The following is a 25,032-nucleotide window of genomic DNA, read 5'->3' on the forward strand; positions in this document are numbered from 1 at the left end:
GGTGAAACTCCTGGTGCCTTAGGATGAGTCACGGCAGGGGCACCAAACTGCTGGTTGTTTCCTTCACTGCCAGTTTTTTGCTTGTAAAAGAAAAATCCAATTTCCTTAAGATGGTCCTTGATAAAGCAGTAAAACTTACTAATTTTATTAAATCTCAACCATTGAATGTACATGTTTTTAATTTCTGTGTGATGTAATGGTAAAAATGGGCAATACACATGAAGCACTAATGCTGAACACTGAAGTGTGTTGGTTGTAACAGGAAAAACAAGTGTACAGTTGATTGAGTTGTGAGCTGAGCTAGCTGCTTTTTTCATGGAATACTATTTTTACTTAATGAAACCATAGAGAGACTCTTGGAATTTGGCAGACATTTTCTAGAAGATGAATGAAATGAGCCTGTCACTCACTTCAAGGAAAACAACTGACAGGGTTTGTTGCTAGTGAAAAATTTGAGATTTCAAATAAAAAAATAGAATTTGGAAACTTTGTATTTACCTCGTGTGACCATGACAGCTTTCCCAAACTTAAAGACTTTTCTGATGAGATCCTGGTGATATTGAGGGCAGATTTTCTTTTGCTATTATGGAATGAAATATGGCAGATCTGTGTAACTCACTGAACGTATTTTCCAAATGACCAATGCACGATGATACAAAATCATCCGTGGGTAAAAGTTTCATTCAAAGTGCAAGTAGTCCACTGGATTTTACTGTGATAGAGTAGGACAAGTTCGTTGATAAGGTTTCAGATTCCACATTGCAAATAACCCTTAAGATACTACCACTTGTTGAGCTTTGGTGTAGTATCAAAGAAGAATAGACACGATTACCTAAAAAGGCTGTGTAACATTCTCCTCTTTTTCCTAACTAACTGTCTGTGCGAGGCCAGAGTTTCCTTATGTTCTCCAACCAAAACCACCAATCGCAACAGATTGAGTGCAGAAACAGATATGAGGAACTGTTTGTTTTCTATTAAATCAGATACTTATAAAAATGCAAAATAGTGCTACTTGTCTCACTAAATATTTTTGGAAAAATATTTATTTTTCATAATAAATATGTTAACATTTGATGGGTTTGTTATTTTTTTTTTATTAAATTCAGTTTTATTGAAATACATTCACACACCATACAATCATCCATGATATACAATCCACTGTCCACAGTATGATAACATAGTTATGTGGTCATCACCACAATCTATCTCTGAACATTTTCCTTACATCAGAAAGAACCAGAACAAGAATAAAAAATAAAAGTGAAAAAAGAACACCCAAATCATCCCCCCATCCCACCCCATTTGTCCTTTAGTTTTTATCCCCATTCCTCCACTCATCCATACACTAGATAAAGGGGGTGTGATCCACAAGGTCTTCACAATCACACTGTCACCCCTTGTAATCTACATTATTATATAATTGTCTTCAGGAGTCCAGACTGCTGGGTTGGAGTTTGGTAGTTTCTCTCTGGACACTTTTTATAACTCTCTCTCTTCAGATTAGATTTCTTTTTACATGAAAAAAGATACATATCACAAACCATAGCTTAAAGCAATTCAGTTTTTGGCTTTTGTTTTTGTTTGAAAAATTGCAGCAAAGAATGGGTTGTGATTACTTTGTGTTTATGATTATTGAGTACCTTTAGTAGAATCAGAGAATAGTAAAGAAATAGAATAAGCATTTGTGAAAATTTTTGAATATTTAAATCAGAGTGCCTTTATCCCTTGAAACATACTCAAAAAGATTCTAGTCACTTAAACCTGTACAAGGGCAACAAAACCATCCTGGACTGTGCATTGGATGTGGAAGAGCAAAGAGCAAAACCTCGTTTCCGAGTGACAGTGCAGTCACTGGTGGAGGATTTTCTCGCCGTGTTGAAGCTGGTACTGTAGCTTCACCTTCTGACCAGGTAAAATGTTTTACCATTAAATGGGCCAAGTTTAATGTTTTTTCTTCTGTATGTTTAGAGCAGGAAATTACTTTTTGACTGTGAATTTTTAAAAATCTAAGCAGGGAAAGTGCAAAAATGTCACCATCCACGTGGATGTCATTTTATAGATTGCCACTGTGTACTCTGGTATGAAAAAATAAATGTAGTTTAATAGTATAAGAAAAGAAGATACATATTCATTTGCACTCATGCAAAACACAAACTTGGCTCTACAGAATTTCTTGTTTCCTTGAGATTTCAAAATGCAGGTATTGCATATAAAGGAAAATCCTTGCAATTAATGTTTATTTCTCCTTTCTCTTGGTCTCTGCAAACTGTTGATTTAGGATTTGTGGGGTTTGTTGTTGTTTTTCTGTTAAATCACGGAAGATTTCTGTATATCCTGGATTACTGAACTGGCCTTGTTAACAATGATTTTTTTTTTTTTTTATTAAATTCAGTTTTATTGAGATACATTCACACACCATACAATCATCCATGGTATACGATCAGCTGTCCACAGTATGATAACATACTTATGCGTTCATCACCACAATCTATCTCTGAACATTTTCCTTACATCAGAAAGAACCAGAACAACAATAAAAAATGAAAGTGAAAAAAGAACACCCAAATCATCCCCCCATTCCACCCCATTTGTCCTTTAGTTTTTTTTTTTGTTTTTTTTTTTCATTTTTATTGAGATTGTTCAGATACCATACAATTATCCAGAGATCCAAAGTGTACAATCACTTGCCCCTGGGTACCCTCATACAGCTGTGCGTCCATCACCACACTTAATTTTTGTTCAATTTTTAGAAACTTTTCATTACTCCAGACAAGAAATAAAGTGAAAGATGAAAAAAGAAAAAAAGAAAAGGAAACTCTAAACTTCCCCTATCCCTAACCAACCCCCCTCAATTGTTGACTCCTAGTATTGATACAGTACGTTTGTTACTGTTTATGAAAAAATGTTGAAATACTACTAACTGTAGTATATAGTTTGTAATAGGTATATAGTTCTTCCCTATATGCCCCTCTATTATTAACTTCTAATTGTATTGTCATACATTTGTTCTGGTTCATGAAGTGATTTCTAGTATTTGTACAGTTGATCATGGACATTGCCCACCACAGGATTCATTTTTATACATTTCCATCTTTTGACCTCCAACTTTCCTTCTGGTGACATATATGACTCTGAGCTTCCCCTTTCCACCTCATTCACACACCATTCGGCGCTGTTAGTTATTCTCACATCTTGCTACCAACACCCCTGTTCATTTCCAAACATTTAAGTTCATCCTAATTGAACATTCTGCTCATACTAAGCAAGAGCATCTACATTTCTTCCACAAGGCAGGAGGGAGAGTCAAAGAAGGTAGAGAGGCAAAAGGAAGAGGAAACAAAAAAAAAAAAATGACAGCTAGGAAGCAGCAAAAGGAAAAATAACCTTAAATCAAAGTAGAATAAAGAATCAGACAATACCACCAATGTCAAGTGTCTAACATGCCTCCCCTATCCCCCCCTCTTATCTGCATTCACCTTGGTATATCACCTTTGTTACATTAAAGAAAGCATAATACAATGATTCTATTAGTTACAGTCTCTAGTTTATGCTGATTGCATCCCTCCCCCACTGCCTCCCCATTTTTAACTCCTTGCAAGGTTGACATTTGCTTGTTCTCCCTCGTAAAAGAACATATTTGTACATTTTATCACAATTGTTGAATACGCTAGATTTCACCAAGTTACACAGTCCCAGTCGTTATCTTTCCTCCTTTCTTGTGGTGTCTCACATGCTCCCCATCTTTCTCTCCCAACCATATTCATAGTTACCTTTGTTCAGTGTACTTACATTGTTGTGCTACCATCTGCCAAAATTGTGTTCCAAACCACGCACTCCTGTCTTCTATCACCCTGTAGTGCTCCCTTTAGTATTTTCTGTAGGGCAGGTGTCTCGTTCACAAAGTCTCTCATTGTCTGTTTGTCAGAAAATATTTTAAGCTCTCCCTCATATTTGAAGGACAGCTTTGCTGGATACAGGATTCTTGGTTGGTGGTTTTTCTCTTTCAGTATCTTAAATATATCACACCACTTCCTTCTTGCCTCCATGGTTTCTGCTGAGAGATCCGCACAAAGTCTTATTACGCTTCCTTTGTATGTAATGGATTGCTTTTCTCTTGCTGCTTTCAGGATTCTCTCTTTGTCTTTGACATTTGATAATCTGATTATTAAGTGTCTTGGCGTAGGCCTATTCATATCTCTTCTGTTTGGAGTACGCTGCGCTTCTTGGATCTGTAATTTTATGTCTTTCATAAGAGATGGGAAATTTTCATTGATTATTTCCTGTATTATTGCTTCTGCCCCCTTTCCCTTCTCTTCTCCTTCTGGGACACCAATGATAAGTACATTATTGTACTTTGTTTCATCCTTGAGTTTCCGGAGATGTTGCTCATATTTTTTCATTCTTTTCTCCATCTGCTCCTTTGCATGTAGGCTTTCAGGTGTTTTGTTCTCCAGTTCCTGGGTGTTTTCTTCTGCCTCTTGAGATCTGCTGTTGTATGTTTCCATTGTGTCTTTCATCTCTTGTGTTGTGTCTTTCATTTCCATAGATTCTACTGGTAGGCTTTTTGAACTTTTGATTTCTGCCGTATACATGTCCAGTGCTTCCTTTACAGCCTCTATGTCTTTTGCGATATCTTCTCTAAAGTTTTTGAATTGATTTAGCATTAGTTGTTTAAATTCCTGTATCTCAGTTGAAGTGTCCGTTTGTTCCTTTGAGTGGGCCATAACTTTGTTTTTCTTAGTGTAGGCTGTAATTTTCTGTTGTCTAGGCATGGTTTCCTTGGTTATCCAAATCAGGTTTTCCCAGACCAGAACAGGCTCAGGTCCCAGAGGGAAGAAATATTCAGTATCTGGTTTCCCTGCGGGTGTGTCTTAGAAAATTGCTCCACCCTTTGATGCCTCGGGTCACTGTGCTTTTCTGCCCAGCAGGTGATGCCTGTTAGCCTATAATTCTTGACTGGTGTGAGGAGGTGTGGCGGTGTTCCCCCAGGCTCTGGGGTCTGGTTCTGAATGGAAAGGGCCCCACCCCTTTCCTCCTAGAGAAGGCAGACCCCCCAGGTGGAGGTCATTAGCATTTCAATGGTCTTGCTCTCTGCTTGTGGTGTCTCCGCCCTTCCCCGAGTCACAGCCCTGGAAAGTTAAAATGACTGGGGCTTTCTCCACTGAGCCGAAAAAGAAACAGATAGTCCCCTTCAGACCCAGTCAAGGCGACCCTCTGGCTCTCCCAGGTCAGTCGTCACCCAAAGCCTCTGTCTGTTTTTTGGGGCTGCGTACCTGTAGTGAGCAGTTCACACTTGCTACTTAAAACCCCAGTTGGAGCTCAGCTGAGCTGTATTTGCTTGCTGGGAGAGAGCTTCTCTCTGGCACCACGCGGCTCTGCAGCTCAGGCTATGGGGGAGGGGGTCTCCTGACCTGGTTCCGCAGGTTTTACTTACAGATTTTATGCTGTGTTCTCGGGCATTCCTCCCAATTCAGATTGGTGTATGATGAGTGGATGGTCTTGTTTGTTCCCCCACAGTTATTCTGGATTATTTACTAGTTGTTTCTGTTTTTTTGTAGTTGTTCCAGGGAGACTACTTAGCTTCCACTCCTCTCTATGCCGCCATCTTGCCCGAGTCTGTCCTCGGGTTTGTTATTTTTAAATGAACAAATATTAAAAAATTTTTCTTAGCTAAATTTTTAATATGGTGAAATACTGATGGATACAATCATATAAACAAAAGTCCTTAGGGGTTCTCAATAACCTTAAAGAGTGTAAAGGGGTCCTGAGATCAGAAAAGTTTGAGAACAGCTGGTTTAGAGTCATTTGCTTTACAAGTCACTCCTGAAATAAATGGGTGAACCATGTATGTGTATTTGTGAAACTGATTTTTTTATGGAAAAAGTATGAGACTATAGAAGAAAGTGTTTTAAAATGTATCCCCGCTTTGTGCTTTTATACCTTTCTCCTGTTTCTGTATACATGAAAGCTAGAGTTTGCACATGAGGAGCGAATTTGTATTATTCTCACTGTAGAGCTCATTTGTCCACACTATCTCTGTCTTGATAGAAACAACCCCCAAGCCTTTTCACACAAAGCCTGAATAGAACAGGAATGCAATAGTAAGAGTGGAAAAAAACTACAGGTATTAAAATACAAGCAAACAGGGATGTAAGAAAAACAATCATTGTGCCAGTGATTTTAATAAAAGCAGTTTCTAGAAAGATGAATAGTTGTGGGGATTTTAACCTTATTTGAGTGCAGGAGCAGTCCCATAAATTTGGTTGAGCACAGGTAAACTTCAAGCCATGTTGTGTCATGACTAATCAAAGATGGCTTTGAAGTGAATTATGTAAGAGGAAACACTGAAAGAGAAGTTTAGCAGAGGCGGAAGTCCATGCATAAAGAACTTTCTCCTTTTCATTACTCCCATAGATCCTCTGTCCATGGGTCCTCAGAAAGCCCTGGAGACCATTGGTGCAAATTTGCAGAAGCAGTACGAGAACTGGCAGCCAAGGGTAAGCTTTTTTCACTTGCTCGTCCCTTTCTTTCTTTCAGGGAATCTTTAATTTCTTAGTTTTAAACAACCTTTGAATCAAAGCAGGGGTTTTTTACAGGCTTGACCTCGCGGATAGATGAGTATCTGCTCCATGCTGTGCTTTCCTTCTCCCCCGGTGTCTCCTAGTGCCTCCATAAAGACAGGGCCTGTGCTCCGGATTGATTTGGCTTACGATTACTTTCCAAAATCCTTAGAAAGAAAGTGTCATGGCCCATGAGGGCTTTGCCAGTCCAGAGGCCAAAGAAGACACCAAGCATTGTCCGATACATGGATTTTTATTCAGGTCTTACCAGCAGGATGAGAAGTCGCGAAGAGATCATGATGGCTCTCTTATACCGGGTGGCAAGCAGGCGGGCATTGCATTTGCGGGGAAGTCGACCTCGCAATTAAAGAGGACAGCAAGCCAGTTATAAGGGTTTAAGACAAAGATTTTCGTAAGGGTCGGAGAGCATAGACATGGGAACAGGGTCCTGTGACATGGGAGTGAGCAGGAAGGAGAGAATTATAGGATGGGGCTTTGTAAATAACCACAAGAATGATAACACTTGGGAGCCAGGAAGCAGGTAGACTAGATGAACATTTGACGGCGGGAGGTCTGGGGTACTTTTATGTCTTGCTTTTTGGTGAGACCAAGAATTTCTCACCTCCTGCTTATTTCCTGTTTCACGTTTTAAAGTTACATTTTAAGATTAATTTACCCCTTTTCTCTTTACTGGCTTACAAAGATGACAGGTTAAACATCAGCTGCCTAGGTCACGCAGACTGCTGTGCGCACGGTCCGCAGGCCTGTTCTGTTCAAGCCACGGGCTGCCACAGAAAGTACTTTTCCTGTTACTCTTAAATCATGGTTTCTATTTTGTCCAGGAAGTGTATTTTCAGTAACTTTTCTGCAGCCTCAGCTAGTTAGAGCTTTTATTCCTGTCTTCCGTTTTCAAACAGTTCAGGGAAAAAAAAAGCATTCAGAAGATGACACCTATTATGTTTTCTCTTTGATTCAAAGGTAGGGTTTTCATAGGGAGTCAGTTACCAATTACTGTCTTCTGTTGCTTGTATTTTACAGTTTTTTTTAAAGTGGCACAGAATATGATAAATTGTGTCAAATTGCCTTTAAGATCTTAAGTTATTTGTAAACCACCCAAAGACCTATTAACTTGAGTCTTTCTTGTGAACTGATTTGAGGATTTAATAGGAAATGAGAGATTTGGGGTCTTTATGGAGGTGCCGCCACGTTCCGCTCTGTGCGATGGGTTCTGGAATCTTCTGCTGGAGTGAGATGAAGGAGGCAGGTCAGGCAGGCAGCCCTCCTGAGTGCCTTCCAGGAGATTTACTCTTCGTCTTTGGATATAAGAGAAATGATTTATAGAACCTGGTGGACACTTGCTTCCTTGGGATTTTGATTTGTGGATAGTTTATCCACCTGGTCTGGAATTTAGGAATTCTTCTTTGTATATTATTTGCATTCTAAGGGTAAGAGAAAAGTCAGACCCGTAGTTGTTCCTGCCTTTAGCTATGCCCTTAGGTGATTTCTAAGTTAGTGGTGGGACAGTTGCTATGGTGTAGCTCTATGTCTTAGGACATAGCTTTGTGCTTTGCATTTCTAACTCATCCAGTCACTAACAGTAGACTTTTATTCTTTAGGAGGCAGTTTCTAAGTGGTTATTTTAATGTATGACTAAGGATTCAACTTTTCTCTATCAAATGTGTTACCTCTTAAAATTTCAGTCTCCTTTTTCTTGAGAGTGCAATGTGTTTGGGTGTTGGATGAGGACTGGAGAGATATTTTGATGGCATATTCCTATAAAAATAGTTGATATGCCTAGTGTTATCATTAGAAAATATCTCTTTGAGAACTTTCAAGATATTCCAGAATTTCCACAAGGCTAGACAGGCACTGAGTGAGAGGCGCGCAGAACAGAGCTTTCATTGCCTGCAGTAGGTGCGCTCATGGGCAGTACTGGAAGCCAAGGTGTTATTGGTGTCTAGGAGTTTGATAACCAACAATAATTAGATGTAAACAAATGCCTTTATGAATCATGGGTTGGACTTCATGTTTTTTCTTTTTGCTGGATATATTTGTTTAAAAAAGAATGACCAATTAAATTCAGATCTACCAATTGTGTTCATAGAATGAGTCTTTGCTGGTTTGTTTACCTCCTTTCTTTTAAAGTATTATTGCATATTAAATACAATCTTTTTGAGTACATATATTTAGTATTTCAAGATGTTGAAAGTTTATTTCATTTGGTATGATTTATAATTTTTTTGAGTGCTAAGAGTTGAGGTACTTCTAGCTTTTATTAGTTTAACTTCGTAGGTATTAGCTATTTGACAGTATCTGACAGTAAATAGAATCTTCTAAAGTAGGATCTATTATTTTTAATCTAAATTTCTGACTAAGAGCAAATCTCCATGGCATCTGGAAGACACATTATGTTGTGGTCAGGTGACATTTGTGTATAGGTAAATAATTGTTGATATAATGATGACAGCATAGAATCACATATAGAATTAAGAAATTCTCTTCCCATGGAGTAATGGGAAGGCTCTCTTAGGGTGGTGAGCAAAAATATAAACTGAAACAGTTCTCTGAGTAGATGGTCTTTAGCCTGGGAAAATTTGTTAAAGTTGGTAGGATTTCAGTAACGTATTTGTGAAATAATTTTCTGGACAAAAGATGGCACAGAGGACTGCTGAGATGGAGAGTGTTTCAAGAATGTAGGATGTTTAGGGTAGGTTGCTAGAGTGCCAGTGTGGTGGGATTCCATCTGGGGTGGTTTGTAAAGCAGAATCTAGAAAAAAGGATCAGCTGCAGCCTAGCAAACAAGCCATTCATGCAGAGTGGATCTTTTGCCTGCGTTCAGGAAGCAAAACCATGAGAAAGAATACTTATTATTTTCTTTCTGAATGCCAAGACTATTGCATTCATTTTTTAAGTATGATCAAAATGGTTAACAATTTCCTGCTACAAAGCATCAGTGGGACTAGTCTGTTTCCCAAAGAGCCGAAGGAGGTGGGTGGTGCCGGATGCCAGTGTGGGGCTCTGCTCTGGCGCTCGGCGATCATCGCGGCATCCTTGGTGCATGGCTGCTCCGCTGCCCATCACTTCACCTGCGCTAGGGTCGGGGAGTGGGGAGGCCTGGCATCTGGGAGCAGCAGTTCTCAGTGTGTGGCCAGACCTCATGCTGCTTTGCACAAAATGTGAGGCAATCACCAAGCTCAGATGTTCGTGTGCAAGGTGCCTGACTCTTAGCTGTAAATCAGGGTCCTTTGAAACATTGCAAAGCCAAACACGTATTGCTTTATTGCACTCTACAGCGCTCTTGAGTTTTCTGCAGTAATAAAGAGAGGTTGATGTGCCATCTGCAATAAAACAATGGGAACGTTATTAAATTTCTAAACCTTCGATGTAAATACCCATGGATCCGCTTTTCTGCTTTCTGTGTCTTATTGCAAGACTTACAAATGTTGGGCAATTTGAAATAAGGTCATTTTCATTAATGTTTGCTGGAATTGTTGCAAGCCTCCACATGGAGTGGGTGGGAATAGAGCAGGGAATGCTCGTTATCTCAACAGTGGCTCTCTGTCCAGGCCCTGCCGAAGACTGACCGCTGATGACCCATCAGCCCAACAAGAAGGCTCTGGAACTGAAATGATTATGTATGCCCCCCATTTCCCCTTATTTTTCTAGCTTTGACTGTTCAAGATTAAGTATTTTGATAAAGGTGATTTTGGTTGAAGAAGGAATTTAGAGAAACTGTGACGATTACATTTTTTCCCTGAGAGCTGCCAGACCTTCTCTGGCCCATATTTCCTGGCCGGCCTGATTGAGCTCTTTTCTAAATAATTTATCATTTTGTCACTGGTGAAATATTTCTTCTGATTAAATTTAAGACTTTGCCTTATTGCCTCGTAGGTACATAAATTTGTGTTCTGCAGGAGATTGAAGAAAAAAATGCCAAGCATTGTTTCAGCTGAAAATACTGCAGTTAAATAAACCTCACTCATTTCATCATAAGTCTCAAATGAAAATTTTATTGGGGATAGGAGTAGGAGATTACAAAGCCTGGGGGTTTATAGTGAAGAATTTATCCGTTTAAAAATTTTTCTAACAAATTGGGGTTTTGGCAATTTAGTATAGATGTAATTTAGGATTCCGAGTCAGTGGGAAAGAGCAAACTGGAGGCATCTTAGTCGCTATGTTGTCCTTTCCCAAAAAAGAGTGCTCCCAAATCAGAAGAAAAATTCTACAACACATTTGCTTGGGCTTCATTTTAGTTTTCTCTGGTGGTAAATAATAAAACTGTATGGAAATATTTATAATTTATTAAAGTAGGTGAATAAATTGGGTGAAACTTCCATTATTAGCAGGTGTCTGAAGTGATCCCTGACTGAATCCATTTTGATTGATGTGTGTGTCTAGGAAAGGGGACATAAATTATCTTTGGTTATTAATGCACTCTGCTGTAAACCCTCATTATCATCTTAACCAAGCTTAGGAGTGGTGAAGGTGGCAGATCCTTTCTGGTAACAGTGGATCTACAGGAAGCTGAATGGTAAATAGGAATCATCTTTGAGATGACTGACAATTCTTAATGAATTCATATGTGACAGTTCTTAGTTATCTATATACAGCTATATTTTGTGGATCACTGTTTGGTAAATTTAAAATTCCAGTCTTCAGTTCTTCATGCGTCTCAGCTCTGTCACAGCTGATGTGTGGTCAAGGGGTGAAAATTGGTTTTAATAGTAGACACGCAAGTTTTATACTGTTTCATGTCAAGCAGATATACTGAAGGAGATGAGTCTCTCACAGAACAAAGCAAAGCCCCTGCAGCCTGGTCCTTAAGCCTGTGGAAATGCCTGCTGCCTCCTAGTCCAGTGGTCCTTCCGTGTGGCATTGATCATTATTGCTCATGGGGAAGGAGAGAGTTTGGGGAGAAGTGTGGTTGAGAGGACCAATAGTGGACAATTCCTTTTATATCGTGGACATTTACAGACTTGTTCTTTGCTTGCTGGGCACAGGTGTTCTTTGCAGAATGTAATGTTTATGTGTAATGCTGTTTTTTTTTTGTTGTTTTGTTTTTTTTGTTTTTTTTTGGTAGGGGCTTTGAATAACAATAAGCATTTATTATCTCACCTGGTTTCTATGGGTCAGAAATTCAAGAGTGGTGTGGCTGAGTGGTTCTGGCTCAGGACTCTCCTGAGGTCACAGTCAGGACATTGGTTGGGGCTGCTGTCAGCGGAGTAATGCCGTGTGTTAGCCTGGGGTGGAAGATGGGATGCTTGGATTTGGGCTTTCTCACTTTCTTCTCTGAAATGGTGCCAATTGTTTGACTTATCTACCTCTAGGGAGAATTAAACAGGCATGTGTGGTGGTTTGAAGCTGTATGTACCCCAGAAAATCATGTTAAATCTAATCCATTTCTGTGGGTGTAAACCCATTGTAAGGAGAACCTTTTGATGAGGCTCCTTCAGTTAAGGTGTGACCCACCTCGTTCAGGATGGGTCTTAGTCCTCTTACAGGTGTTCTTTATAAATAGGATGGCGAGAGAGAGGAAGAGAAAGAGAGAGAGATAGAGATAGAGAGACAGAGAAAGCCACGGAAGCAAGAAGCTGAAACCAGTGAAACTCAGAAGAGAAGGGAGGGCCCAGCAGACACCGCCTTGTGCCCTGCTGTGTGGCAGGGGAGCCAAGGATCCTGGCAGCCAGTCTTCGGGAAGAAAGTACCACCTTGATTTGGACATTTTTTTGGCCTCAAAACTGTAAGCTAACAAATTTCCATTATTTAAGCCAACCCATATCTGCTTTGAGCAGCCTGGGAAACTAAAACAGCATGCTTGACAAAACTGTCAAACCGTGGAAACTGTTGGTGTCAGGAAAAGAGCCCTCTCAGTGCAGGTTGCTGGCTTGGACCCGGAGGACCCTGCACTGGTGGTGAGCTGGATGCCGCTGGACCGCTGTGTCCTTTCCTCTGGGCCGAGCGCACACCCCAGTGACTCACCAGCTGTGGGCATGTTCCTCTGCTTTGGGGACAGGAGGAGGGACATAGCAGTGGGTATCACTACAGATACTCTTCTTATAAGGGCCCCTTGATGTTCTGGAAGGAAGTTTACACAGGAATGCAGTAAGCACCCACAAGTAAGTGGTTTCTACCTTTTCTTGATATTTTCAGAGTCAGATGTGCCTTATTAAGGAAGTGACTGAGTTTATCTCATGCTGTGTCCCACATTTAGGAGGTGCCTCCAAGACCAATGTGAACTGTTTCTTTTTGTGTCTCCTGGTCTGGGCAGCCACATTATGCCATTAGTCCCAAATTTACATCGCTGTTCAGCTGGTGAAAATGGCCCTATAACTGAGATCAGCACCATCCCCCTGACATGCCACCCTAATGCCATTATCCCATCATCATCCATAGCTGCTTCCTCATCTTGCTGGCTGCTCCCTGCCAGCCAGTTCTTCCTCTTCTTGCCTCCAAACAACCTGGTTTTCTTTGCTGTCCATCCTGAGGTTGGGCTTAGGCCACCTTGTTTGTGTTTTTGTGACAAACTGCAAATAAGGACTCATAGTCAAAGGCCAAGTTGTAGATTGATAGCTCACAGTTTTACATAATTCAGTGTCTGGTGCGAAGCACTTTGCATCCTGTACTCATTAAATTTGCATGACATTATAGACAGTATCTTCTGGTTGTCTTAGAGTTAACTGTTGTGTTTTGATAGTGTCACTTAACTGCTTATTGCCCAGAATGTTAAGAAATGTACTGTAACAAATATTTTATTTACATTTTGGCTTTGGCCTTAGTAATATTTCCATATTTCATCTCCCCCCCCCCCCCTTTCCTTTCACTTCAGGCCTGACAGTTTTTCTATGTACAGTGTTGAGTGAGAATTCTGTCTTGGACTCTTCAGCCTTAAGTCTTTATTCAACCCTTCCTACACTCTTTCCTGTCTTTCCCTGTCCCGAATGCCACATTTTTGGGAGCAGCCTCCTTGAAAATGGAGCTTAGATAATGGAAACCAATTTATAACAAATCCTTTATCCTAACCCCACCTGCCATTGTGTTTCATATGTGAGCATCAAGTCATTGTCAACTTTCTGCTGTCACTCAGAACTTAGTGACACAGCCTATAAATTCCTTTAAAAACAGACCAAACATATTTAAAAAAAAAGAGGAGTAAAGAAATCATTTTGCAACCTGTCTTGGAGCACAGATAGCCTGTTGTGAACTAGAACTCTTCAGGGCCTCTTTAGGGACATCCATCCATTAGAGCCCACCTGGGAGGTGAGACCCGCTGCTGGCGCTGGGCTGGACTTTTGCCCCCTGAGGCAGAGCCACGAGCCCCAGGAGGAGCCCGTTTGGGATTTAAGCCCACACCATTTTGAATGGGGCGCTGCCTAGAAGGCAGTGTAGCCACTGCATTGTTTAATCAGGCCTCCCTGGCCTCTGCTTTGCATGGAGGCACCTTCTCATGCACATCTTTTCTCGTCTGACTTTTGGCTCCCTTCCTAATTCATATGCGACCTTCTTTCGCTCTGTGACTTGCTCCTTGTAGGTGTGCCCATCTTACTGGCAGGGATAACTCACTGCGGGAAAGGAGCTGTTTCCTTTCTACGCTGTGCTGGTGTCCTGGGTGACGGTGGGTAATAGAGTGGACTTCCTGAATTTTGGCTTTGCCACTTCCTAGAATGTAACTTTGACAAGGTGCCTCTTAACCTTTCAAGATTTGCAAAGATAAACGTAAATGGAGGTTGATATGGAGATTAAGCTGATGGAAAGAACTGGTACCCAATGAGGCCGGAGCAGACTTGTCAGCATAGTCTTCCTTCTCATCCCTTTCGTTCCCTAACCCGTTGAAAGGATGAAGGCTGTCCTCACGGACATCTTTTACCCTCATAGGGCATTCTGCTCGGGAGTCTTTCTGCTTTCAAGCCTTCCCCATCCTGCTTTTTCATCTCCAGCGTCATCCTGTCGGCTGGATTGACTCCATCCCTGGCCCCCTTCTAGTAAGTGGCCTCCTTGCATGTAGTGTTAGAGAGGAGTAAGGGCTGACCCTGTCCTTGTAGCTTCCGAGTCTAACAAGCCTCTCAAGGTTATTCTCTCTCATCTGCATGTTCCCTTTAACGAGGAAGTCATCTCTGAGTGTGTGACAAATTGCAAATGAGGAGCAAGGCTGTCAGTTTGAGGACTAAGACCTCAGCTCAGATGTCTGGCACCCACAGGTGTGATGTGCAGTGTTGGTTTCCTGAGTTAACCTGGAGTCCTGTGATGGAGAGCGATGTGTAGACAGCTCTAAAGGGCAGCCCATGGCCAGTGCTAGGGACGGAACTAAAGGTGTCTGCAAAGTGCCAGTTCGAGTCAAAGGGAGAAGAAAGGGTGCATGAAAGAAGGGAATGTGCTGAGCCCACCGTGTGCTCACTGTGTTCCCCTGAGAAGTGTGCTCCCCAACAGGGAGCAATCAGTAGTGGATCAAAAGCCACGGCCTCTTCAAAGTTTCTGTTGTTCTTGGTTTCATTTTATGGGTAAAACCATATGTTTTAGTGGTATTCATGAATTTGGGGGTTCACAAAGGCTTCTGGGCACCCCCATCTTAGATGTCAAGGTTTGTGGGTCTAATGCATGATGGAGAATATTTTTAATTGAGATAAAATTCACATAACTTAAAAGACACAATTTTTTTTATTAAATTCAGTTTTATTGAAATACATTCACACACCATACAATCATCCGTGATATACAATCCACTGTCCACAGTATGCTAACATAGTTATACGTTCATCACCACAATCTATCTCTGAACATTTTCCTTACATCAGAAAGAACCAGAACAAGAATAAAAAATAAAAGTGAAAAAAGAACACCCAAATCATCCCCCCATCCCACCCCATTTGTCCTTTAGTTTTTATCCCCATTCCTCCACTCATCCATACACTAGATAAAGGGGGTGTGATCCACAAGGAAAAGACACAATTTTAACTATTTTGAAGTATACAGTTCAGGGGCTTATAGATTCACAGTGTTGTATAGTCATCACCACCCTCAAACTCCAGAACATTTCTATCACCCCAAAAAGAAACCCTGTACCCATTAGTAGCCATTCCCCATTCCCTCCTTCCCCCAGCTCCTGGCAACCACTAATCTACTTTGTGTCTTTGGATTTGAGTATTCTGGTCAAGTCATGTGAATGGAATCATGTTTGGCCTGTTGGATCTGGCTTCTTTCACTTATCGTATTGTATTCAAGGTTCTCTTGTAACATGTATCAATAGTTGAATTCTTTTTATAGATCAATAGTTTACCTTTGTGTGGATACACCACATTTTGTTTATCCGTTTGTCCATTGATGGACATTTGGGTTGTTTCCACTTTTTAGCTATTGTGAATAATGCTACTGTGAACATTTGTGTGAAAGTTTTTTTTATTTGAACATTATATTGTCAATTCTCTCAGATATATGCCTAGGAGTAGAATTGCTGGGTCATGTGTTTAACTTCCTGAGGAACTACCAGACTATTTTCCACAGCTTCTGTACCATTTTACATTCCCACCAGCAGTGTATGAGGGTTCCAGTTGATCTACCTCCTCATTAACACTTATTTTCCATTTCCTAAAACATTTATTTTATTGTAGCCATCCTAGGGGGTGTGAAGTGGTGTCTTCTGGTTTTGATTTTCATTTCCCTGATGATTAGTGATGCTGAGCATCTGTTTGGGTGCTTGTTGGTGATTTATCTTATTTGGAGAAATGTCTATTGAAATCTGCTGCCCATTTTTTGATTGGGTTGTTTGTCTTTATATTGTTGAGTTGTAAGAGTACATAATCAACTTATAAACAATATGAGCCATATTATTGTTGTGAGGACTTGTTTCCTTTCTAAATAATATATGTGGTATGCTGAGAGCCTTATAATAGCATTTAATTCTTAAAATAGTCTTTGACCTAATTCATTTATGAAGTTATCATTAAAAGGTTCTAGGCTGTATTGAAACAAATGCTGAATAACTAAACCTTTTACTATTCCACATGAAGCCTGTGTGCTTTCTTTGGGTGATTTTGGTTTAAAGAGCTGTGGTCCACTCAACCTGTCATATGGGAAACTTCCTGTCAAGGTCAATATGGGTAGAGCAGTAGGGGAATTGGACTCCCATGAAAATCCAGGTACGGTCTGGATGTTCCAGGTGGACTAGGAGCTCAGCTGTAGGTGGTGGTGGAGTTTCTCTGGTGCCGGGTGGGCCAGGAGCTCAGCTGTAGGTGGTGCTGGAGATTCTCTAGTGCCGGCCACTGATATGCTTGCGCCCCACTACCTGTCTCCTCTCTACTCTCAGTTTACTTTGCTTTAGGGCAGAGCTTTTTTGTACCTGTCAATGCATGCTTTTTTGTTTTTTCTTTTCTGATGTGTTCATTTCTTTGACAAATGTTCATTGATTGTCTACTCTGTGTGAGGCCGGCATGGGCAGAGGCCCTCAGCGTGAACCAGACAGGCCCAGCCCTGCTCCCCTGGAGCTCAGGCTCTGGCATTTCTTTGTTGTCTCTGTAGCCTTGTCTTGCGTGCACCCCTAGGGTTCTCAAACTACCTCATGACTTCCTGGCTCTGCATTTCGTCAGCCTCAGCTCTCTGCTCTCTGCTCACTGCCTTGTCTGATTGGTATTTTCAGGAGAGGCTGTGATTGGCCTGCTAGTCTTCTTTACCGTGATCTCTTGTGGTACTGGCCAGACTGCGGGTTGGTTCTCTAGGAGTCGGATTCCCACCCTGCCTCCTGTGCTGCGGCTAGAGGTTAGATGGCAGGATGTAAAGCATGTGGCAGAATGAGGAGGATTAGACATACTTGTACCGGTCTGTTTTAGCGGCTGTGTGTGCAGCAGAGTCCTTGGTAGACAAGCCAGTGACCCTGTACTGTGTAATATGTCCTAACCTAAATCCATCCCTGTGTAGGGTTTTTAATTGCGTTTTTTTTTTAAATGAAAACTCAACCAAATTTAAATAAAATCCAAGGACAAAGCACAGATATATGAAGTTAGAAATGATAAAAGAAAAACTTTTCATGCAATTTAGGATCTGACAGCTTTATTGAGCAATTCATGAACTGGGCAGCGTCCCATTCAGGAAACAGAAGGGAGCTCTGCTGAGGTGCTGCAGAGGAGAAGCTACCACAGGGCCAGTGCAGAAGCAAGGAGGAAATGCTCTGACTGGCTGCTCCCAAGTCTCCAGTTTACACAAGGGGGGCTTACAGAGTGGGGAGTAGAGATACATCAATTATGTGCTATTCCATTTTGATAAGCTTTCTCGACTGGGCCCAAACTAGTTTTATCACTGGGTATTACTTATGATCAACTCTGTAGGGTATTTTCTGTTTTCTCTCCAAAACCCCCTGCAGGTCAATTGTTTTTATCTTCTGGACAAGCCCTTCTCAGAAAGAGGCCTTTTTATTGTGTTCTCAGCAATGCATAATGTGGGAGGTCATTTTATTTTACAGAACAAATCAAGAAGAAATAACTCAGATTCCAAGAAATTCAAAAGAATCATAAAGGAGTGCTTTGCAAAATTTTGCAAATAAGTTGGAAAATGTGTAAGGTGGATACTTTTCTAGGAAAATATGAATGACCGTAATTGAAAAAGATAGAAAATTAAAATAAATCCGTAAACATAGATGAAATTGAGAATGTTATCAAAGAGTTCTTCTGTTCTCCCACCCTCCAGAAGGCTTCAGACTTTCAAGAAACACTGAATTCTAAGGCTGTTTATTTAAATTCTGTTATGCAAAGATACCCAAACTGTGTTAAATTTAAAAAGCAAGGTGCAAAAAAGTAAACACATCCAGTACTCTTAATAAGGGTACATGTAACTTATAGAAATTTAGCTCTTCCTGCTTGTCAAGTTCGTATGTGTAGGCATGGGTGTGCTCTGTGTGTGTGCGCAGCTGCAAAGATGGGTAGCCAGGTGGCTGGATCTGGCCATCCTCCACTCACTAGGACACCAGAGAGGTGGCGTGTGTGGGAGAGTCTGGCTGGGGCCTCCCCAGGCGTTCTCAGTTCCCAGGGCTCTGCGCTGCCTGTCTGGGCCAGTTCCAGTACTGAAGGAGGTATATGGTGTCCAGAGCCATCCCATAGCTTCTGTACTGGCTCCAGAACCTGACCTTTGAATAAAATGCGATTCTACTGTAGGGTGACCCCACATGTTTTGGGAGGTGTAGAGAAGAGTCCCACAGACGTATGGATACGCAGGGAGCCCCAGGATGGTGCACAGGACACTTGTTAGGGTGAATTTGGGGCAGATGCAGGAGAGAACTTTTACTTTTTACCCTACAGCCTTCCAAAAGCTTTGCATTTAAAAAATCCTGATTATTTATTACTTTAATAATAGACAACTAGTTTAAAATACCCATTTCCCACGATCACCTTGGAGTAGGAAAGGGATAGTGAAGCAGAAGGAGCCACTTGTGACTTTTTGCCTTCAGGGTTGTGAAGTTTATATATAGTTTGTTCTGCTACTTGTTTCAGTCTCAGTCCATTTCTCCGTTGTGTGTGACATGATGAGCCAGGAAGGAGGCGGCATGGGGCCTTCTGTCAGTCTTTTGTCTCAGAGGGAGGCTTTAGTTACCTCTCACATCGACAGGAAGCTGTAGCTGGAGGTGCATCTGGGAACGTTTCGGGGTGGCTGGTCCCTCCGGGTGTGAGACCAGTTGTATTGACTTAACAGCGAACAGCGGCAAGCCCTGCCCCAGGGCAGCGATGGGCAGAGAGAGATGCCCTTTCCTTTTGACTCAGTTTGCCAGCACACAGCGTGAAAACAGCGATGGTTAAGGGCATTTATACCCCAAATGGACAACAAACGGTGACAAAATGTGTAGTTTATCTTAAAAGGAAAAGTGATATATTGGGCTTTTGTTCAGTTGCATTTCTTACAGAATAAAGTGAATTGTCTAAACATTTGATTCAAATAGCATTTAAATTAGAAACCATGTGGGCCTGGAAATACTCTTTTTAGGAAAAAACTAAACATCTTGGAAAAATAAATATTGGCCATGCATAGCTCCCTGCAAGGTTGATGTGAGGGATCCTATAGTAAGAAGTTAGAAGCCCCGTGGAATGGAAGAGACTGATCTTCTTAAAATTAGACAGTATTTGTACCTGTCACAGTGGTCCAGGTGCTTTGGTGGTGTGTATCAGCATTGTAGACTCCAGCCAGCCGCGGGGTCACAGACTCCTCCGTGGCACATTAACACGGAATGTAAGAGTAAAGATGTCACCTCTTTAATAAACTTTTAAGTTCTCAGTATATGCTCAGATGAGAGAAGACTGTGGTTTTGCTTATAACTTTAGTATTTTCTTCACTGTGAAAAAACACTGTTTCCCTATATATAAAAGTAGGTAAGTGAATACCCCAGATCATTGAAGGAGAGAGTTACAGGTAACAGAAGTGGCATTTGGTTTACTTGTCTGTTTTTGGCAAGATGACTTTCTAAATAGTGGTGTTTAAACAGATATCCATACCTTCTTAAATACTAAACATGATAGTGAACCCCACAGTTTTAAGTGTCTAAATCAGGAGCACCTAGAACTTAAAGGGTAGCAGACTGAGATGGCTAGTGGAAGGAGAAGGCCCTCCATGCCTTAATGGCCCCCTAAAGAAATTTGTTTTACAAAAATTGCCCTTTACCTGATCTGCTTAATGATGACTCTGAATAGTTTAAGGCAGCATTTGTCTAGGGTTCAGGAGACCTGAGTTTTAATCCCAATAAATCATTGTGATTTTGGATAAATCACTTAATTTCTCTGGTATTTGGTTTCCTTATTTGAAAGTTTTATAAATTTTATAGTTGGCCTAGATTATCTCCCAAATTCATTTCAGTTCTAAAATGCTCTAATTCTAAATAAGGTTTATTCCCCTCTATATAAAAACAGAAAAGTTTGTATTAATGAATAAAGTTAGATTTTCTTTTTGGATATGAGTATTTTGGACAGTGCTGGGTCTAATTTCTCCAGGACACATAGACTTTAGGAAGTGGGGATTAGACAGTTTTCTCTGTGTTTTTGTTATTTCAAAGATTTAGAAGTTCCTTTATTTTCGCAGCTGAACATGTTTCTATGAATTCAGCTGATATAAATCCTTTACCTTTTAAATTGAGAGAGAAAAAGGAAGAGGTTGATTAGGAACTGTGTTTGATTCTGGCGGCCTCCTTTGGACCCCTTATTAAGGGAGAGTTGTGGAGTGTTGGACTTTGGCTTATAGTTGAGGAAAGCATTGTTGGAAGAAGCATACTCCAGGAAAGAGCAGGCTCTAGCTCTGCAAATAAAAATTTAAGAGCATAAATAAGGTGACAGCAGGGATGTTTGCTTGGTGAGGGTAGAAGGAATCCAGAGTTTTGAGATCTTATGACCTGATTTTTTTCATCCTCCTGGAATCATGTCTTGGTCTGCTAAGTCTTAGGTTTTTGGTATCCAAAGTAGCGAGCTGACTTGCCTCCATGTCTGAAAGTACTCGTTAGAGATTCAAGTGAATGCACAAAGGGTAAGCAGTGCCGTGATGACCCCATCGCGCTCTCTCTGTGTATTGGGACTCCTGGGGCTGGGTCAGTTATGTGGTGGCTCTGGCTCCAGTCTTTCTGAGTGTGGGATGTGAGTGCATAGGGTCTCTCTGGGGGCTGCTTTTGCTTACTTGTTAGAGGTTTTTAAATTGGACTATTTAGTCCATTTACATTTAATATAATTATTGATATACTTGGGTTTAAGTCTCTCACCCTACTATTTATTTTATGTTTGTCTTCATCTGTTTCTTTTTTCCCTTTTCTTGACTTCTTTTGAGTTAATCAGGTTTTTAAAAAATTATTTCATTTCCCTCTTCTTTTAGTGACATTTTAAAGAATGTATTAATTCATATTTATTTAGTGGTAATCCACAAGGTTACAACATACACTTAACTGTTAGTTACTACTTCTCCCACTTTTCAGAAGATACTAGAAAGTTAAAACTTTTTAGTCCTTTCTGGCTTTTGTGTTGTCATTGTCATGTATTTTAGTATTACATATATTTTAAACCCCACAAAACATATTGTTGTTGTTTTATATAGTCAATATTTATTTAAATTTATCTGTTTTTTTACCCTTTCAGCTCTTTATTCCTTCCTGCACTTCCATCCTTCTATTTGGAATCATTTTCCCTCAGCCTGAAAAACTCCCTTTAATATTTTTTTAAGACTTATTTTAATTATAGAACCCAGCCAAATCAATAAGAAAAAAGGTTGAATTCAACAGAAAAATGAGCAAAGAATGTGAACAAGCAATTCACAGAAAAGGGAATATTAATTGCCATTTTGCATATAAAAAGATGCTCAACATCATTTTGTGGTGAGAGTATAAATTTGTGCAATCTTTTTAATGGACAATTTGTCAAAATCTACCAATGCCTTTTTTTAAAAAACATTTTTTATTGTGAAGTATGACATATGCAGAAAAGTGATAAATTTCCAAGATCAGTTTAACAGGTAATAATTATAGAGGAAATTTCCAAGTATGGTATGGGTTACAGTGCCACAATTTCAGGCACTTCCTTCTAGCTGTTCTAGCACATTAGAGACTAAAAAGAAATATCTATATAATGATTCAGCAATTCAGTCATCATTATCAGTTGTGAAGTTCTATATTCTCTGTTGCAACTCCCCCCTCTCATTTAATCATTCTCTCAAACTTCAGGAAAATTTGGGCAATGACCATTTTAACTTCTTCATGTTGAAAAGGGGTGTCACCATTAGGGGGAAAGGAGATGCAACTGGTTGATGTCAGTGGAGAGACTGGTGCCTCTGGGTTTCTGGGCTTATCTGGCATAGGAACAATCTGGAGGTTTTAAGTTTCTGAAAAATAAACTTAGTGAGTGAAATTTTTATAGAGTCTTAGATAGAGCCCTGGGTATTCTTTAGGGTTTTCAAGAATACTGTTGGTTGGGGCTTGGCATACCGTGGCAATCTGCAGTATTTGCCTAAGGGTAACCTCCAGGATAGCCTCTCTACTCGATTTGAAATTTCTTAGCCACTAAAATAATATTTTGTAAAATTTCCTTTCCTCCTTTTAAAATTTCTTTTGGTATGAGTTTGCTGGCAACAAATTTATTGAGTTTTTGTGTCAAAATTTTAAAGTTTTAACCTGCATTTCATTTTTGAAGGGTATTTTTGCTGAGGGTAGAATTCTATGGCAGTTTTTTGTTTCCAGTACTTAGAGCTGTTTCCCCGGTCTTCAGGCGTCTGCCCTTTCTGTTTAAAAGTGAGCCGTGATTCTTTGAAGGTGCTCTGTCTTTGTCTCTACCTGACTTTAAGGACTTTTTCCCCCTTTGGTTGTCCTCATTTTACCACGATGTTCTTAGGTGTGGTTTACTTCGTATTTATCCTGTTTTGGTTTTGCTGTGCTGGGTGGTGTTTGTTAGCATCATGTCAGAGATTGCTTCTGCCCCGTTCTGCCTCCTTTCCTTCTGGGACTCTAATTAGAGTACGTTAGACCTTTTCACTGGGTCCCATGTGTTTCTTACGTTCTGTTCAGTGTTTTTTATTTTTTTCAACTGACCTATCTTACAATTCACTAATCCTCTCTTTTACTGAAGTGTCCAATCTGTTGTTTAGCTGATCAACTAAATTTTGTTTCCATTGTATTTTTTTTTAATCTTCATTATATTGAGATATATTCACATACCACGCAGTCATACAAAACAAATCGTACATTCGATTGTTCACAGTACCATTACATAGTTGTACATTCATCACCTAAATCAATGCCTGACACCTTCATTAGCACACAAAAATAACAAGAATAATAATTAAAGTGAAAAAGAGCAATTGAAGTAAAAAAGAACACTGGGTACCTTTGTCTGTTTGCTTGTTTGTTTCCTTCCCCTATTTTTCTACTCATCCATCAATAAACTAGACAAAGTGGAGTGTGGTCTTTATGGCTTTCCCAATCCCATTGTCACCCTCATAAGCTACATTTTTATACAATTGTCTTCGAGATTCATGGGTTCTGGGTTGTAGTTTGATAGTTTCAAGTATCCACCACCAGCTACCCCAATTCTTTAGAACCTAAAAAGGGTTGTCTAAATTGTGCATGAGAGTGCCCACCAGAGTGACCTCTCGGCTCCTTTTGGAATCTCTCTGCCACTGAAGCTTATTTCATTTCCTTTCACATCCCCCTTTTGGTCAAGAAGATGTTCTCCGTCCCACGATGCCAGGTCTACATTCCTTCCCGGGAGTCACATTCCATGTTGCCAGGGAGATTCACTCCCCTGGGTGTCTGATCCCATGTAGCGGGGAGGGCAGTGATTTCACCTTTCAAGTTGGCTTAGCTAGAGAGACAGGGCCACATCTGAGCAACAAAGAGGCATTCGGGAGGAGGCTCTTAGGCACAATTATAGGGAGGCCTAGCCTCTCCTTTACAGCAACCGTCTTCCCAAGGGTAAAACCTATGGTAGAGGGATCAACCCATCAAACCACCAGTCCCCTATGTCTGTGGTCATGTTAGCAACCATCGAGGTGGGGTAGGCCAATACCCCTGCATTCTCCACAGGCTCCTCAAGGGGGCACTACATATTTTTTTCCTTTTTTTTTTTTTTAACATTTTTTTCTTTTTTAAATCAACTGTATGAAAAAAAAATTAAAAAAAAAAAAACATACAATAAAAGAACATTTCAAAGAGACCATAACAAGGGAGTAAGAAAAAGACAGCTAACCTAAGATAACTGCTTTACTTCCAACCTGTTCCTACTTTACCCCAAGAAAGTTACCTAATATAGCAACATTTCTGTGAACTTGTTCCTACTATATCCATCAGAAATTAAGAGACCATAGTCATTCCTGGGCATCCCCAGAACGTTAAATAGCTTATCTGTTCTTCTTGGATTATTGTTCCCCCTTCATTAATTGCTCTCTATTGCTAGTTCCCCTACATTCTACATTATAAACCATTTGTTTTACATTTTTCAAAGTTCACATTAGTGGTAGCATATAATATTTCTCTTTTTGTGCCTGGCTTATTTCGCTCAGCATTATGTCTTCAAGGTTCATCCATGTTGTCATATGTTTCACGAGATCGTTCCTTCTTACTGCCGTGTAGTATTCCATCGTGTGTATATACCACATTTTATTTATCCACTCATCTGTTGAAGGACATTTGGGTTGTTTCTGTCTCTTGGCAATTGTGAATAATGCTGCTATGAACATTGGTGTGCAGATATCTGTTCATGTCACTGCTTTCCGATCTTCTGGGTATATACCGAGAAGTGCAATCGCTGGATCGAAGGGTAACTCTATATCTAGTTTTCTAAGGAACTGCCAGACTGACTTCCAGAGTGGCTGAACCATTATACAGTCCCACCAACAATGAATAAGAGTTCCAATTTCTCCACATCCCCTCCAGCATTTGTAGTTTCCTGTTTGTTTAATGGTAGCCACTCTAATCGGTGTTAGATGGTATCTCATTGTGGTCTTAATTTGCATCTCTCTAATAGCTAGTGAAGCTGAACAT

General features: G+C 40.4%; 1 protein-coding gene across 5 annotated transcripts in view; it reads left to right on the forward strand.

Moving 5' to 3' along the window:
* The window catches only part of RPTOR (regulatory associated protein of MTOR complex 1), a 462,365-nt gene that overhangs the window by 88,261 nt on the left and 349,072 nt on the right, over positions 1 to 25,032 (forward strand). For 4 of the 5 annotated variants that reach the window (XR_005212782.1, XR_005212784.1, XR_005212783.1 and 1 more), the window contains exon 4: positions 6,415 to 6,497. The exons of the other annotated variant lie outside the window; for it this stretch is intronic. Coding sequence is in view for 1 of the 4 variants with exons in the window: in XM_037810022.1 (XP_037665950.1) it covers positions 6,415 to 6,497 (83 nt within the window). In the remaining 3 variants the exon portion in view is untranslated. The remainder of the gene's footprint in view (positions 1 to 6,414; positions 6,498 to 25,032) is intronic. 5 annotated transcript variants of the gene reach the window in all.

This window comes from Choloepus didactylus, chromosome 18, assembly GCF_015220235.1.
Source record: "Choloepus didactylus isolate mChoDid1 chromosome 18, mChoDid1.pri, whole genome shotgun sequence".
Taxonomy (NCBI): Eukaryota; Metazoa; Chordata; class Mammalia; order Pilosa; family Megalonychidae; genus Choloepus; species Choloepus didactylus.